The sequence below is a fragment of the Prinia subflava genome, chromosome 23 (assembly GCF_021018805.1).
Source record: "Prinia subflava isolate CZ2003 ecotype Zambia chromosome 23, Cam_Psub_1.2, whole genome shotgun sequence".
NCBI classification, from domain to species: Eukaryota; Metazoa; Chordata; class Aves; order Passeriformes; family Cisticolidae; genus Prinia; species Prinia subflava.
The window spans coordinates 5,562,582-5,580,106 of NC_086269.1; the positions used below are offsets into that span (position 1 = coordinate 5,562,582).

At 57.8% G+C, this 17,525-nt stretch overlaps 1 protein-coding gene across 5 annotated transcripts; it reads right to left on the reverse strand.

The window, feature by feature from the left end:
* Positions 1-541: 541 nt before the first annotated feature.
* On the reverse strand, positions 542-15,467 carry PTPN7 (protein tyrosine phosphatase non-receptor type 7). Of its 5 annotated transcripts, none has more exons than XM_063418369.1 (11): positions 15,171-15,467; positions 11,568-11,617; positions 8,752-8,980; positions 8,227-8,410; positions 7,726-7,810; positions 7,090-7,166; positions 4,975-5,112; positions 4,077-4,187; positions 3,332-3,489; positions 2,332-2,445; positions 542-1,666 (listed from the first exon to the last, which is right to left on the reverse strand). In XM_063418369.1, exons 3-11 carry the CDS (start codon positions 8,880-8,882, stop codon positions 1,573-1,575), a joined length of 1,092 nt encoding a protein of 363 aa, XP_063274439.1. In that variant the 5' UTR covers positions 8,883-8,980; positions 11,568-11,617; positions 15,171-15,467; the 3' UTR covers positions 542-1,572. The 5 variants fall into 5 exon arrangements, with proteins under 5 accessions (XP_063274439.1, XP_063274438.1, XP_063274436.1 ...); XM_063418368.1 differs by having other exon boundaries at positions 14,904-15,467; XM_063418366.1 differs by having other exon boundaries at positions 13,119-15,467.
* Positions 15,468-17,525: the final 2,058 nt, after the last annotated feature.

Below are 17,525 nucleotides of genomic sequence, written 5' to 3' on the forward strand. Positions count from 1 at the left end.
TCCACAGCCTCTCCAAGTGCCCGAGCATCATGCAGGAGTCCCACAGAGAACACAATTCCCCCCCAGAGCACGTGGCTGGGCAGGCTGGGGCATGAGGAAGGGCTGACCTGGCACAAGGAACAGGGGGATTTCTCTGCCAGGATGATCGAAATGCAGCAGATGACAGGACATTACTTGAGATCTGCTCCTTTTCCTGCTGCTGGGCCAGGAAGCAGATTTGTTTCTGGTGCCAAGGGAGGAAAGTGGATAGGGAAGACCATTGGGCAGTGATTCAGCTGCATTTTGGGGACCCATGGAGTGGTGAAGGGGTGGATCATGGACACAGGGAGCCCTGGCAAGCTCAGACTCATTCAGCAGGAACACGGACCCTTTTCCCCTGGATCTCACGCTGGGTGATGTCAGGGCTTATGCCATGGGCAGGTACAGACTGGACAGATCCCATCTCCTTCCCAGCCCTCACAGCCCATGTGGGTGTCTGATGCCCATTGGCCAAGGGCAGCTTTGAATACTTTCACAGTAATTCAAAATACTTCACAGAATATTTCCATCTCCATGCTTTACAACAACATTTTCTGTCTTCTGTTTCTTCCCCCTGAATCCAATCTGTTAAAAAGACAACCTAACAAAACCCAAACATTCTTTTGTTCTGATTTCAGAAAAAAACCCCCCATGAATTCAAAATCCCCACCCTCCTGTAACAGAAGGCAACTGGGAACACATCATTTGCAAACTGCGCTTGGGAACCTCCCCTGCTAGACAGAGGGGAAGTTTGGGTTGGATATTGGGGATTTTTTTTCCCTGAAAGGGTGGTCAGGCACTGGGACAGGCTGCCCAGGGAGGTGGTGGACTCACCATCCCTGGAGGTGTTCAAGAAACAACTACACATGGCAATTCATGATCCAGTTTAGTGGGCACAGAGGGGTTTGATCAGATGTTGGACTCGATGATCTTGGAGGTCTTTTCCAACCTTAATAATTCTGTGATTCCACTCTAAGGCTATTGAGAAGGTGTTGGCTGAAGGTGGAGAGGAAAGCAAGCTGTGGAACGCTCTTAGCCGACCCTGCACCAAGCATCAAGGTGTGTCTTTAGCAAGAAGAGCTTCGTGGTGCATGTTTGGAGCAAGCTCAGCCCTGCCCACAAAGGATGCACAGCCAGGACAGAGGCTCTGTTTATTCCAGGGCAGCTCCACTGGCCTGTGTCTAACGGGGTGAACATTTGTGTGCAGCTGAAAGGCAAACCACACTCCTGGCATGTGCCAGCTGCAGTTCCTCCACACAGCTTGCTCTTCTGGTTCAGGATCTTGCACCTCTCAAAAGCTTTGGCTTTTTCTATGGGTGAAATCTGCCTGGAGCCAGCAGCAGCGGCCACCTCGAGCACCCACTGCGCCCACTGCACCACCTCACCTTGCTCGTCCCCAGGGGCCAAAGCCGCAGCCCCCGTGGGTTAGCTCATCACCCCAAGGGATGTTCCTGCAGCTGCTCTGTGGCATGGAGAGGTTTTGGTGAAGGTGTCCCCAAGGCTGGTGCAGGAGAGGTCAGAGCAGGGAGCCACAAGCCCAGTGGGAGCCCTGCACTAGCGGCCTCCCCCGTCTGGCAGCTGGGAAGCGTAGAGAGCTAGTGTGTGATGGAGGAACTGGTACTGCTCGCTGGTCTGGATCATCCCACCTCTGCAAGGGAAAGGCAGGGACCACTGACACTTCACCAAACACAGAACCCTGTCGCCAGCTCTCTGCTCCCAGAGATATTCCCACAAATATTCCCACTTCACCCACTATGTCAAGGTGCCTCTGAAACAGGTACCAGAGCAGCCCAAAAAATAGAAGAGTTCAGAATCATTGCTGGGCTGTTCAAAATGAGATTAGTAACTGATTTTCACCTCTGCTTGAAAAGTGGCCAAGGTGGAGTGTTTCTGGATTTAGTGTCTGAGCTGGAAGGGAGGAGCAGATGGCTGCCAGGTTCATATCTCCTCTCCTCTCCTCTCCTCTCCTCTCCTCTCCTCTCCTCTCCTCTCCTCTCCTCTCCTCTCCTCTCCTCTCCTCTCCTCTCCTCTCCTCTCCTCTCCTCTCCTCTCCTCTCCTCTCCTCTCCTCTCCTCTCCTCTCCTCTCCTCTCCTCTCCTCTCCTCTCCTCTCCTCTCCTCTCCTCTCCTCTCCTCTCCTCTCCTCTCCTCTCCCCTCCCCTCCCCTCCCCTCCCCTCCCCGCCCCCCACAAACATCCCCCCGCCCCCTTGGGATGCCCCTCCCCACATTTCTGCCACATCCCTCCCACCCCCCCGCCCTCAGCCTCGGCCCCCAGCGGGACCCTCCCCGGCGCCCCCTGCTCCGTGCACGCACCTGTCTATGCGGAGCCGGCACACAATGCCCAGGACATCCACCTGCCCCTGGTCCCGCAGCTGCTGGCACCCGATCCTGGTGGCGATGAAGCAGCCGGTGCGGCCGATGCCTGCGCTGCAGGACAGACACAGCCCTGCTGAGCCCCCACGGCATCTCCCGCCCACGCCTGCCTCTTGCTGAGCTGCACTCCTGGGCTGCTTTGCTGTGATCTCTTCCTAGAGGGATGCTGCAGCCCTGGCCCCAGCGGCCAGACCACGCTTCTTAGCACTAAAAGGCGTGGGATCACTCTGCCATGGCCAGGAGCTCTTGCCATGCTGCACAGCCCAGCTGAGGCTGCTCTGGAAGCACAAAACCAGTCTGTGCCCATCCTTGTGCAGAGCAGGGGGCTCTGCAGCCCCGTCCCCTCCCAGCTGGGCTCTAACCCCAGCACCAGCAGTGCTTTGCACTCAGCCTGCAGCAGTGCATGCTGTATGTTCCACAGGGACAACCGGCTGCCCTGCTCCACTGTCCCCAAATTCACTGAGCAAGGAGAGAAAATAGGCAGAGGTCACCTCCTGCAGGAGGGCTGTCCTGAAACATGGCTCCACATCCAAGCCACAGGCCATGCTTGGTGGCACAGGGAGCAGGAATCACGGAATTACAGAATGGGCCAGGTTCAAAGGGACCAACCATGGGGTCACCTGGTTCCATCTCCTTGCTCAAGCAGATCTTCCAGAGCTGGAGCTGTGGGTGTATGGTGGGGCTGGTGGCTGGGTCCCAATGCAGACCCCTCCTGCGCCCACCCTGCTGCACCCAGGTGCAGGATTTGCCAGGCTGACGCCACCATCCTGCTGCCAGGACAGGAGCCGCCAACTGACAGCTCTGCTGTGGGTGGCTGTGCCCTGGGATTTCAGCACCACACTGCGACACACATGAGGACTCACATGGGATTTTCCCCTCAGAAATTTGCAGCCTGACCCCGAGGAGAAGCACAGAGCTCAGGTGAAGTGCAAGCTCTTACCTGCAGTGCACCACGATGGGCCCTGGGCTGGCTGCAGTCTGCAGAGCCTCCTCCACCTTGGACACCAGGTGCAGCAGGGGCTTGGCTGACTCAGGTGTTTGCTGGTCCGGCCAGGAAGGGAAGAGGATGTGTTTGACCTTGCGGCGTTCCTTCCCAAGCTTTTCCAGCACAGAACAAAGAGAAATGGGCATGTGAGAGCACGGGCCAAAGGAAATGGGGAGCTTAGCTCAAGCAGAGGCCAAGAAGCCCATACCCATCTCAGCCACTCTGCTCCTGAATCCCTCTTCAAGCCTCTGCCAGAGAGGAGGGAGAGACCCCTGGGCCAGAGACAATGGATGTGTCCCATCCCAGAAAATGAGAAGAGATGCAGAGTGTTCCAAAACTGTCACCAGAGTCCAGGCAAAGCAACCAAGATCCTTTAGGTTGGTGTCAACCTGGGGTGACCACAGAGAGCCCATGGGGCAGAGCCCAGCCACACAGTGCAAAAACACTGGGTGGTGGTGCTGCTCTGCCCAGCTGACCCCTTCTCCTCTGTACCCCAGGGCTGGGTCCTGCTCCCTCCCAGCCTCTCCAGGCAGGAGGGGCTCTGCAGACCCCTCCTCTGGAAGGAGGCTCCTGAGAATCATGAACCCTCCTCTTTCCTGTCACACAGCATTGCCATCTCACTAGAGATCCCCGGGCTGTCAGGGGCACTGCTGGGCCCCAGTGTGCCCCTCTCTGAGCCCAGGATGAGGCTCAGACCCACCTGGATGGAGAGATCCCGGACCACGTACTCCACAGACTCGCTCACCCCCTGCACGTGGATGGTGAAGGGGCCATAGGTGCCCTCCTTCTCGGGCCAGTAGTGGACGCATTTCTGGAGAACAAGGCAGGTTTGTCGCTGTGGAGATGCTCAAGGCACCCACTGGATGTTTGAAGTGTGCTTGAGTCAGTGCTCTTGGGAGGGGGCATCAGCTTGGGGGGAGCAGGGGAGCAGGGAAGGTGCATGTAGAGTGATACAGAGGGAAAGCAAAAAAGGGACAGATCCCTACCCCTGCATCTGCTGCCCTGCACCCTCTCCCATGCCCTGTCTTGCTTTCAGGCCCCAGGGATGAGAGATATCCCTGCTCAGCCCAGGCAGCTTCCAGATGCAGCAGGACCCAGGGCACAGAGAGGCTGTCAGCTGGGAGAGAAGGGAGCAAGGACATGGCCAGGAAGGAGTTTCCAGTTCTCAGTTTGCCCAGGCAGGTGCTGTTGGCTCCCATCCCAGAAGCAAAAGCAGTGGGCAGCAGTGCCCCTCTGGCCCCCAGAGCTCTCCCCTGGCCTGGATCCCTTGGCTGACAGCCCCCAGCCCAGGGGAGAGCTCTGGGGGTCCAGAGGGGCACTGCTGCCCACTGCTTCTGTCCCATCCCTGGGAGTTGCTTTAAACCCTTCATCCTATCATGCAGCTGGTACAGTGTGCCCAGAGCACACAGCCATGTCAGGAGGAAAACCTTTGCCAGGCAGAGCCAAGGCTGCAACCCTGGGGATCTCCTCCTCCACTTGTGATCCATCAGGGAATCCTCTGAGACCAAGGCACAGTGAGTGGGTGCACAGACCCCACATCTGGCCTCACACAACCCTCCTCTGCCATCAGCACCCCGCTCCCCCCGTGCCCCCGGTACCTCCTTACGCTCCTGGAGCTCGGTGATCATGACGATGAGAGGAGCCTCCTCCTGCCACACCATCTCCCAGAAGTCGGTGGCGGTGTTGAGCATGGGTCCCTGCGTGGCAATGTACTCCCGGGGCCGCCCCGCGTAGCCCTGCTGAGCACACGGCCCGTCAGCAGCGGGGGCACCCCGGGGCAGTGGGGCCGTCCCCAGGCCACTCCAGCCCGCATGATGCTTCCCTCCTCTACGCTTTAGGGGCTGTTTCCTACTAGACCTGTCCTTAAAATGCTTTTACAGATGTGCTGAGGAACCACCAGGCATCCTCCCCATCCCGCTGGTCCCATCATCCAGGAGCAAGTCCATGCAGCTGGCCTCGTACACCCAGGTTCCTGCAAGCATCCCCTGGCCATCAGTGTGACAATGGCCAGCTTTGGCGAGGCAAAGCTCACAGAAGGAGCTGCACTCCTCACTGTGAGTACTTCCACAAGGACAAGCAGGAATCCCTGTTTCACAGCTCCAAGCATCCTCTGTCTCCAGACACTTCTCTTAGTATAAAGTTGCCAAAGGTATTGAAAATCCGAGCCTTCCCAGCAATCTGTTAATGGTTTGGTGTCACAAGAAGTTGCACTGGCCTAGCTAAGGGACAGGAATGTTTTCAGGAATATTTTGCAGAGCCCTATTTTCATGCCTCAAGATTATTTATTTTTCCTAAGGAAACATGATTTTCCATTCAGGATACCTGGAGGTGTCAGCCCTGGGAATTCCACCTTCCCCCAACACCCATGCTCAAAAACATTTCATGGAACACCATCAGCAGGAAGAGCATCAGTCCCATGTGGGGTTGATGTGATCAAACACCTGCAGAGCCCTCCCAGATTCCTGTGCCTCCCAGGCATGCCCAGGCAGGCTGGGTTGCCAATTTTCTGATGTGCCCACAAATTCCTGCCCTGCTACATCTTTGGAGAGGTAAGGGGAAGGAAGGGGTCAGGAAATACCAGGAAATACCACGCACAGGGGTGTGCTCAGTGCCACAGAGACAGGCAGTGCTTGTGCATTGTCAGCAGTCAGGTGAGACAGGAGATGCCACCACACCTCAGGGTGTAGGGACAGTGCCAGTGTCACCTGATGTGCAGCTGCACGCTGCCAGGCTGCCTCGGGAAGACAAAGATCCTCTGCTGCCCATGGTCAAACTGCCCTTGGACCTCCCAGCAGCTCTGGGCACAGCGCTCCTGTCTCAAAGGAGCTTTGACCCTCCCTGCCGGGTGCTGGTTGTTGCTGCCTCGGTGGATCTCAGCCACAAGCATCATCAGAAAAGAAATGCTCCTAACTGCTCCACCCTGAGCATCTCCCAGGGGTTTGTCTGTCACCCCAGACACCACTTTTTGTGGGCTACTTTTCTATGTCCTCCTTTCCCCCACTGCCAAGCACTCACAGCATCCATGGCCCCACCTCTGCTTCCCAGTGCCCTGGCCAGTCCCAAGGGAAGGGTGCTGCAGTGGGATGAATGGCTCAGCCAGTGGGCAAAGCTGGCCCCTGGCTCACACAAGATCCCATCCTGGGAGAGATGCAGCCTGGAAGGGTTTGCACAGGGTTGGATCAAATCCAAGTTGTCTAAGGAATACCCCAGGGTCTGGGGATTTCTCAGTCTCTGGAAAGGAACCCCACAGGGTGCCAAAAAAAGCCACACCCCATCTTCATTAGCTCTCTTCTGGGAATTTGCAACAAGCTCTCTGAGCAGAGAGGAAATCCCAGGATGTGTGAGGTTTGAGGATCTCTGAGCTGCCATAGTCTGCTGACACAGCTTGCCTCCCATGGCCTTGCCAGACAATGGGCCAGTGTGTGAGGAGGAGATGGAGGAGCCACTCCAAGGGAGCCTTTGGGCTGCTCAGTCTGCCCAGGAGCTGAGAGCAGCTCCCTCATGAGGCTCTCCCACCAACAGGAAAGGTGCATCTGCCCTGAGCGGATGGAGCCACATCTCTCCAGCTCCAAAGGGGGTGGCAAGTTAAGTTGGCTGGCCCAGGGCAGCCACAGGAAAGCAGGTGACAGTGCCCTGGCATGTGTGACCTGGTGTGGCACCTGCAGCCTGGCGCCTTGTGAGCCCTGGGCTGCAGGCCCTGGGAGGACACTCACTGTGATGTAGTTGGCATTGATGTAGCTGTCTTCCTCCTGGCTCCCCGCTCTCCTGAGGCAGACTCGGCTCTCAGGATCTGAAAGATGTCACAGATGTTACCTGGCAGGACCGAGCCTGCCCATCCTCCCTGCCTCGACCTCAGGGACTGGAGGCTGAGTCCTCCTGCTCCATGCCATGCTCAGAGCTGCCTGCACCCTCCTTCAGGCCTGTTCTTGTCCCACTTCAGCCTCACTACCTGGCAGGGCACAGCCCAGACCTGCAGGTACCACAGTGAGCAGGTGGGGTAACTCACCTGCAGTGACCCCCCAGGACACCCCCATAGAACCTGACTGGAGCCCAGCTGAGTCTTTCCAGGACATCCTCAGCCTTTACACTCTTAGGGCCACACCACTGGGATATGTAAGGCCCCATGAGTGCTAAACACCTGGGTAGGACATCCCAGGGAGCAGCAGCCCATGTGGCCCCCAGCACTGTGTACACCCCCTGGCACACAGCACCCAGCTCCTGCAACATGGCCAGGAGGAGCAGACATGGCAGGAACAGCACCCAGGGGTGCCCACCCCAGTGGCAGGGCTGCTCTGAGTCATCCCTCACCCACAGGCAGATGGGGGGCAAAGGGACACAGTGGCACCTACTGGGGAGAATGGTTTTGTATCTGTCCTTGAAAGCACGTCCAGGGATTTCCAGCTCCTCCGGACTCACGAAGTTGGGTGGAATTTTCTGCAGGGGGAGAAAACAGCTATGAGGAAAAGCCCATCTCTGCCACTTGTGTCCCCTGGGGGTGGCAGACGTGGTTGCCCAGCAGGACAGAGCTGACCCAGGGGCATCACCAGAGATGCCAGCTCCTGGGATGAATCCTGTCTTTACTTCAGTTGTGGTGGGGCTCCTTCCAGAGAGGCAACCCTGGGAGAAGAGTGTGGCATGGCAGGGCAGGACAGGGTTTTCGAGGAACCCCAATAGGACATGTGTGCACCAAGGAGCAGGTGGTACCCGGGCACCCCTCCCCTGTTTGCCCACACCACCTGCCCTCTCATTGGGGCTGTCGGGCACAGCACAGAGCCCGATGTTCACCCCGTCATCCCACCACTGCCAGCCCCTGCCACCCCTCCTGTGAGGAAGAGAGGGAATCATCGAACCGAAAACTCCTCCTGGAGCTGTGCCAGGCTCTGGGCGTGTTGCTGGAGCTCCTGTTTCTTCAGCATGTGGCTGGATGTCCTCAGAAACTTCAGCGTGATGTCCCGTGGCGTACAGACAGGCTGGATGGGCTCCACATTCCCGAGAGAGCTCATGTCCAGCACTAGGGATACATTGGAGCCCCTCCTGAAAGGCAGAGGGGTCCGTGGCTGAGCTGCTGCCACCTGGGGCAGAAGGACAGCCCATCCCACTGTATCATCAGTTAAAACCACCCCACACCGAGCAAAAGCCAGATGGAGACCCCAGCAGATGGGGAGATTGAGGAACAAGGAACTAGCTGATCATTTTGCCTTTTTGCTGGGAAGCCCCTGAAGGACAGTGTTGAGATTTGTCCTGGGCTGGGGGGGGCCAGGGCAGCCTCCACGCTCTGACCAGGCATCTGCACATGGTGGCAGGAGGGAATGTCAGGGGAGCCCTGGGGACCAGCAGTGCCACGGGTACCCTGGCCAGGGCTGAGGCACACCCACCTCTCCTGGAGACGCACGTGCTTCTTGGCAGAGGGGCTGGGCTTGTCCGGCTTGTCCATGTCCTCTGCAGCTGCCCGGGCTGCCAGGCTGCCCCTATGAACTCTGGAGCACACCAAGCAGGCTTGGACCATGCTGCAGCAGCCACAGAGCCCTCGTCCTGAAGCACAGCAGGGACACACGAGCAGCCCTCAGCTCCTGGGAAATCATGGAGCCATCAGAGGAGAAGCAGCTGGAAAAAAAAGTCAGATCTGAGAGATACCACAAGGCTGGGTGGAGCCCCCAAAAGAAGGTCTGCAAGCAAGGGACGGGTTTTAAATCCTCAGATGGCCTGGAAGCCTGAGCCCCAGCCCCTGCATCCAGGCAGATGGAGAGCTCCCAGCACATTCACCCTCGGGGATGCCTGCACACTGCAGCCCACACGGGCACCACTGGTGACCCTGGGCATGGCACCAAGGGCCACCTGCCTCCCCTGAGGGGAGGACACCCACTCTGTGGTGCCAGGGCATGGGCTGGTTTGGGGAAGCCCCAGATGTTCTCCACCTCCATGGAAGCACATGCCCTGTGTTTCCAGCCCTTCCCCATCACGTCCCCCTGCTCCATGCTGGACACGGTGGGGCAGAGTGAGAGCTGGAACGGCTGAGCACAGCAGCGTTCAGCAGGTGACATGAGGTGGCTGTAGCCACTGCACGGAGTCTGGCTGTCTCCTGCTGCAGGGTGACACAGACCAGGCACCCTCAACAGCCTCATGGCTCTGGCAAGGGAGGGATGGCCCTAGGACAGCCTCCTCCATCCTGCAAGTCACAGCAACTGTCAAAAGGAAACTGCTTTATCTGCATGGCTGAGTCAAAGGCAATGGGGCAGCCCAGCTGGGCAGGATGCCAACATCACCAGCAATGGGTCAGCCCCTGGCAGGGCCAGGGAGATGCAGGGGATGCTGATTCACCTCTGGCCACAGCTCCTCATGGTGCAGGCAGCACCCTGGGATCCTGAGCTTCCTTCTTGTCCCCAGCTTCCTCCATGAGGAGGAGACAAACCCACAGAGAGAGAGAATGATGCAGAGTCAGAGCTCTTGGTGGGCAGAGAGTGGGATCCCAGGCAGCCCATCTGCTCAGGGAAGTTTCGTGAAGAGCCGGGGTCCACATGGTGACAGGGAACATGGCCAGGGCAGGAGCTGCTCCTCATGATTCCCGGCTGCCCAGTGGCATTTCTGGGAGTGGCAGTGCCACCACCGCCACTCACACCATCCCCATGCCCCATGCAGGGTGTCCCAGTGTTCTCCATCCAGGCAGGACAAGAGCAGCTGTTCAAGCAGGAGCAGCACCAGGAGAGATCCTGACCAGAGACAGCCCCGGATCCCATCCCAGCAGCTGTCCAGCCAGGAAACACCTGGGAGATGCCCTGGCTAGCAGAGGGGCCCAGGGAAGTACCTCAGCTGCCAGCACCTGCAGGGAGAGTGCTCACATCACCTGCCCAGCATCCCAGCCCTGCCTGGGGCTGCCCATCCACACGCACATGCCCAGCACCCCCGGGCACCAGGACTGCCCTGGTGGGGTCTCCTGTCTGGCAGGCCATGTGCCCGGGCTGGGGGCTGCCTACCTGCTGCCCTGTGGGCTGTTGGTCCCGGCACAGGCACCACGCGTGTCCGCCTGACACCACGGTTTGAAAGTGTTCAGGAAGCTGCTTATCAAAGGAGCTGCTGCCTCTGCTGCTTCCTCTCCCTCCTTCTCCCCCACCCCGAGTGCCGCCCACGCACATACCGGCCACATCTCTGCAGCTCGGCTCTGCCGGGCCGCCTGCACACCCAGCCCTGCTCCCCACCCACCAACCTCCGTCCTGCACCCGTGGGCACGGCCTGGCCTCCCCCAAACCCTGGGGCGTCTCCACAGGCCCCTCCGGTGGGGCTGGTGGGGTGTGCTTGATGGCCTTGGGGAAGAGCCATGGCCAGCACTGGTGCCACCCATGGGGCAAGACCCAGCTGCTGGCAGGAGGCGTGAGGCAGGTTGCTTGGCATGGTGCAGTGGTGCTGCTGTGGGGGCACCACAGCCCACCCGCCCCACAGGAAGCCAGAATGAATCCTCTCATGCCTGCTGCCCAGCCCGTGTCCTCTCACCCAGGCTGTTCCCCATCCCGCTGTGCAAGGAGCCAGGGCTCGCTCAATGCCTCCCACCCTCAGTGCAGTGTGCTCCTTGTGCCACCACACTGTCCCCCAACCCCTGCCCACGTGGGGACACCCCCCTGCACCCACGACCATCCCTGGGTACCTCAGGGTAAGATGGGTGGGCTCCCCCTCCCAAGCAGGGAAGAGCAGGGCTGTATTTGGGGACCAAAGTCCCTGGGGCCTGGCTCAGGTAAGCCAGGTCTGCCCTTGGGGCACTGCACATCCTTCCTGATGCATCCCCACTGCTCTTCCTGTTTGCTCTTGCCTGGGCTCTGCACATTTCCTTCCTCCTCAGCCCCCACCCTGCTGCTCTGGAGCAGCTCCTGCTGCACCCCAACAGCTACAGGGACCCCAAACACCTCTCCCATGTCTGCTCCGTGGGCTGCTCTGGCCAGAGCCACACCAGCCCAGCTCACTGAGGTGACTGTGCTGTCCCCTGGCTGTGCCAGCACTGCCAGTCACCTCTCTGGAGAGCTGTGCACACCTGTGTGTTTGCAGGTGTGCCAGAACAAAGCTTCCCTGGGACACCCTGCCAGTGCCACCCTCTAGCCAAGGGCTAGGAGATCAGAGGGCCCAAGCTGCAGAGCAAAGGGCTGGGCTTGGCCAGCAGCAGAACAGCCTTACCATGGAGAAAAGGCCACCAGCACCCGTGTCTTACCTGTCGATCCTACAGTGGCCAGAGGATAGGCTGAGGAATTGCTCCCTGCCCTATGTGGGATGAAAGAATACATCAGTAAAGCCTAGAGGCAGCCCCACCATGCACTCCCCTTCCTTCCCACCTGCCCCTGACAGAGCTCAGGAATTCCTGGGATGACCAGCAGTTAACAAGGTGTTTGCATAAACTTGCTTCCAGTAGGAGCCAGAGTAAACAAACAGGGTTCTGTGCTGGAGTATCAAGCTGTCAGACATGCAGAAGCTTCATGAGTCTGGGACTGTATCTGCCCTCTAAGTGTGGAGGGCACCTGTCCCCTCTGGGTGTCTTTGAGCTTAAGGAGTTCCTGAAGATAGAGCCAAGATGCAAACCCCTGGAGCTGCTTTTCCTGCCTTTTGCTGGCCTGATCTCACTATTTCCTCACTGTTCTGCTCCTCTGCCACTGGTGGACAGGTGAGGGACAAGCTCAGTGTGGCATTGGGACAGATGCCACAGGGCCACCCGCACATGGAAGCCACCGGGAATGTGTCAGTGACATCTGTGTGCCCACACTCCCTCCCAACCTCCCCAGCTGCTGGGCACCTGTGGCAGGGAGGATGGAGACAGATGGACCCTCACAGACCTCATAGGATGCAGGGAACCTCCACAAATCTGCCAGGACCCCAAAGGAGCAAAGCAATGGGGCTGTGACAGCTGGGCTGTCCAGGGTCCCTCGCTGGACCCAGGAGGCACCACAGCACATCCTGATCCTCTGCACAGTGAGCAGGAGACCCAGGACAGAACCGGCCTTTGGGGGCTGGATCTTGGCTCGTTTTCCCCAAAGAGAATGGGAACCTTTCAACCAACACATGATTTCATGCAAGACACAAACTCCAGCTGCCAAAGGGATATGGAACAAAGGCTTCTGTGGAGGCCAGGAGCTCCCTGTGTGCTGCTCGTTTCAGTGAACTGTGGCCCAGCATGATTTAAGAGATTTGATGGGCATTTCAGAGGATTTCAGCAGTAAGTCCCTTCTTCCTCCTGCCAGGTTCTGCCTTGGTCATGAAATGCCCCTGGATGCTGCAGGAAAGGTGCTGATGCACTTCCTTTGCAAAACGGCTTCTTTGGTTCCACTCGAATTCGGTCATGACAAAGGACCCCACTCAGGGTAGAAAGAGGAAGCTGAGATGCTGGGATGCAGTGTATCCTCTGCCTCCAAAGCATCACAACACCAAGGAACTCATGCTCAGGGATGGCCCCAGAAAAGCCTTGCAGCACTTTCCTTCTGCTGCCCACAGACCTCCCCATGCTGCTGGCTTGGCTCTACCAGTCACACACCTGCCTGTGCCAGCTGCAACTAAGTAGGACACCCAGGATATAGCTCTGGAAACCACACCTACCCCCCGGGCTTTTCCTTATGCAGAAAACTCTGATGGAGACTGAAGGGACTATCCTGGCCATGGTGCCTCACCCAGGATAGGAGGAACACAGTAGGGATGTTGTGTAAGGATGTGCCATGGCCCAGGCTCCTAGGAGCAGAGAAGTTTGCACTGCTGACATGTCCTGACCCTTACCTACCTCTGATGGTGCACAACTGGACCCCAGCGTGCTCCCACCTGCCAGCATGGCTGCTCTTCCTCCCTTCTGCCAAAGCACCAGCTTACATTTGAAGGGAGAGCATGGGAGGGGACACAGACGTGTGGAGACCTACAGCACGAAAATGAAGGTGCTGGTGGAAAATGAGGCATGAGTTGGTAGAGATAGACCAGGAGCAGAGGGAGTCAGAACACACTGCTTGACCCAGGGCATTTTTCAGCTCTGTGCCACCCGGGCAGCAGGCTGTCCCCTGTACCTTGTTGCACCCACCTAAGTCTGCTGCCCTCCTGGGACTGACCCCTACTCTCCTCCTGCCCGCCCGCTGGGGTACACGGCGGGTGTACACCCACACGTGCAGAGCAGATGTCCCTGGTCACTCATCAGTGCCCATCCGTGCTGGTGTGCAGAGACCTCGAGCAGGGAAGTCCAGACTTGCCTGCCCTCCCTCCCTCCCCCTGAATGCACCTTTGGGGACATCACTTCTGGCCACCTCTGAGCCCTTGCTTGGAACATGATGCTGCCTCAGGCTCCTCCTGAGGGACACTGGCTGAGTTTGCAGAGGGGTGCAATGGGGAGCAAAGAGCTGGGAGATGCTCTGGCCAGGGACTGTGCCTTTTGTGTGCAGCCGTGCTTGTCCCACGTCACATCACCAGCTGCATCAGGCTGGCCTGGGGAGCGGAGCTGCTGGATCCTGTGAATTCTGTGAATCCTACAAACAGGGACTGCTGGGGCCAGGGCGGACCTGGCTTTGAGGGAGACAGTGTCCAGTCTAGGGCCACATCCCAACCCAGGGTCAGTTTGCTGTAAGGACAGGACCAGGACACCAGAACAGCCACTGCAATCTGGTGTGAGGGAAGAGGAATCTGACAGTTTCCGGGGTCAGAACCCAGGAGGGGATGGAAGGAAGCAACACTGAAGGAAATGGCTCCAGGCAGGTCACTGCCGTGCCCCTCACCTTCCTGCCTCCCTCCCCTGGTGGGGAAGGACTGGTGAGGTCCCAGAACAGGAACATCCCTTGTCCCCAGCATTCCTTTCTGCTCTGACCTTGGTGGCAGTGGGGTGTCAGGGGTGGTGATGATGCCCAGAGTGGTGATAGGAGGGTTGGTGCTGGAAGGATGCACATGGAGGGAAGAGTCCCAGCTGTTACCACGCCAGCCATTCACCCTGGCCCAACCAGGGATGTGCCAGATATGGCATCCCCTGTGTCCTCTGTCCATGGACATCTGTGCATTAGGATTATCTGTTGCGATGTAAGGACTAGAGAGGTCTGTGACAGAGTCTCAGGGGCCTTGAAGGGTCCTTATAGGTGTGGCTTTACTTTCAGCAGGATATGGGGTCCCTATGGAGTTGGTGCCCTGGAGAGGAAGATCTGTATTTATCCCTGACTGGTTCTTGCTGTTTGTTCACTTGCATTTTAAAACTCCACTTCTGTGGGGTCATCTTGCACCTCTGGCCATGATTTCACAGCCACTTCCCTTTGTGCAAAGAGCACCTTCCAGCTCCAGACTGGGACCTGTTTTCCCACTAATGACTGGCCAATCCTTATGCCCATTCCTGCCCCCCAGACTCCTGAGCATGGGCTTCCTGCCCCAGCCTCCCTGCCCTGATACAGCACCTCTCCTCACCCCCTCCACACAGCTCTGTAGCCTCAAAGTCACCTCAGCCTGGGCAGGCACTGAGCTGGCACCCACAGCAGATGCTGCCCAGCAGTTTCAGTCCCCAGCATTGCCTACCACACCATGGCTTTGTCCCATCACGCCCCGTCACCTCTGGGTCCGGCACTCAGGAAGGGATGGTTCTGCTTCCGTTGGCACGACTGGGAGTCAGGATGTCCTGCAGGCTTTTGGAAATTAGCCCATCTCCTCCACTGCCTAAACATCGCTCGCAGGCTTCAAGGTGAAGCAGCTGCCTGGGGACCGAGCAGCCTCGCAGCACGCTGGCCGATCGGCTGCCGGCAGGGCAGAGGAGGACGGAGCAGTCATGCCGAGCATCCCGCAGAGCCGGCCGTGGGGCAGCGAACCCTCGGCACCTTACCTGGGGGGCCCGCGCCCCCCGCCCGCCGGCCTGGGGACAGGCAGCAGCCGGCAGCCGAGGGAAGCGCCTCCGCAGATTGCTTTTCCGGGGAGCAGCGTCTCGCTATTCCCGCGTCCTCCACGGGAGCGCGTTCCCAAGGACAGCCCCGGCAGGAGCATCCTCCTGGCAGGGCTGCTCAGAGCCCGCAGCGCAGCGAGCCCGGACCCTCGGGCATCCCACGGGGATGGAGCTGATCCTGGGCAGTGAGGCGGAGGCAGAGGATGTGTGACCTTTCTCCCCGTGACGGTCTGTGCAGAGTTTGCTCCTGCTGCTGCCTGGCTTGAGCTGGGAGCAATTGAGCAATTGCTGATTTGTTTTGCCAAAGCATTGCTGCTGATCCTGCCAGCTTCTGTGCTTCTGCCCTCTCCTCAAGGAGAATCAGAAGAGGAGTTTAGGACCTGGATTTCCTGCTTAACTGCTGGATTGTTTTCTTCGATTCACTCAGTTTGTTCAGCCTAGAGAAGAGGAGACTGAGGTCTTCAACATCCTCATGAGGGGCAGCTCCGGTCCCTGCTTTCTGTGACCAGTTACAGGAATAGAGGAAACAGCTGGATCTGTGTTAGAGGAGATTTAAATTATAAAAGGAAAAGGTTTTACACCCAAAGGTTGGTTGAGCACTGGAGTGGGCTCCCCTGGGAAGTGGTCACAGCTCCAAACTTGTCTGAGCTCAAGAAGCATTTGGAACATTCAGGCGCAGGGTGGGATTGTTGGGGTGTCTGTGCAGGGCCAGGGGTTGGACTGGATAACCCTGATGAATGCCTTCCAATCAACATATTCTATAATTCTATGACTGCTGAGTAGAACTGTGTTTGGTTTCTGGAATTAGATACTCTCCTGTATCTCCTGCAAACAAGCTGAGCTTTCCTCCAGGTTTGCCAACAGAAAAGCAAAGCTGGTGAACCACCAGTACCACTGGGCTGGGCTAACACTGATGCAGAGCTGTAGACTGAAGAAGGTGCCTTGGCACAGGAACAGTTCCCCTGGAAAAGGTGATGTTCCATAGTAAAAGTGATTTATATCATCTTGGTTTGTTCCTCTTGTCATGTGGGAAGAAGCTCCCCCTGTTCATTTTACAGAGGAGTAATTGCATGGAGGACTGTTCCTAAGCAAGGTGTATAGAACCAGGAAATGACAGAAACATTAAGGTTGAAAAATCCCTCTAAGATCATTAAATCCAACCATTAATTGACCACTGCCATGTTCACCACTAAATCATATCTCCAGGGGGGTGAAGGTAAAGGGGATCTAAGCCAGCACATGAGACCAGATCTCCAAGGTGCCAAGACTTTGACACTCTAGTCAACAAATGCCAGTGGAGAAGCCACAGAGGGACAGCAAAGTCACAGAATGACTTTGTTACCAGGACAGTCTTCTGGGGACACAGCCCCAGCACCTGTGGCAGTACCTGTCTCATCCATGGGTCACTTGAAGTTCTCCTGTACTTCCTCGGATGCCTCCAAGAGAGCTGTGCATTTAGAAATGCTGTCTGGAAAATGCTGTGTGCTTTGGTTTCCCTTGGGGAGTGAGCCTTGCTTGGACACCTGTGGGCTGGCCAGGAGGCACACACACATCCTCTCGGGAGGCTCCAGACCACAGCATTGCCTGCAAAACCCTGTGAGCTCTGTGGGCAGGAAGAAGTCTCCTAGGAACAGGACACCCCCAGCTCCTCTCTGTCCTCACAGCACACAGGGCAAAGCAGGTCTCAGTGAAAAGCACTGAAAACCCTGAAGACTCATCATGTTATTCCTGTCCTGGGTCCCTTGGCACGCTGTAGCAGCAGAAACCTTGGCAGCCCTACTGGGTCTGCCCAGCACAGCCCTGCTGCCCCAGTGCCTGGGCTGCTCCCTCGGGGGGACACTGAGCCTGGTGACCTCTCGCCGGGTGCAGGGGCCATTATCAGTAACAGGAAATGAGCTGGGCTGGAGGGGCACGAGACAGAGACCCAGAAAGAAAGGAAGTGGTTAGAAAGCCGTCACTTCCATTTCTGCTGCACCAGAACCTGCGCCCACGCACCGACGGGTGCGGGGGAACGGTCTGCCCTGAGCGGGCTGGGCTGCTCTGGGATCACCAGGGAGTGTTTGTGATGAAGGCACAGATCCTCTTCTGGCCTTTGATAACAGCTAGAAAGGTGGTTAAATAGCCCATATGTCCGGTGCAGAAATAGGTGTGGTGAGTCCAGCTGATGGCAGGTGAGGCACAGCTCGAGGATTAAGATTCTTAACCTTGCCAAAGACAGACTGCACGTGGTGCTGCCTGCATCCTACCCAGAACAGGATGGATCTGTGCATGCAGCTGCCTGGGGCCAAGGGGAGGCCA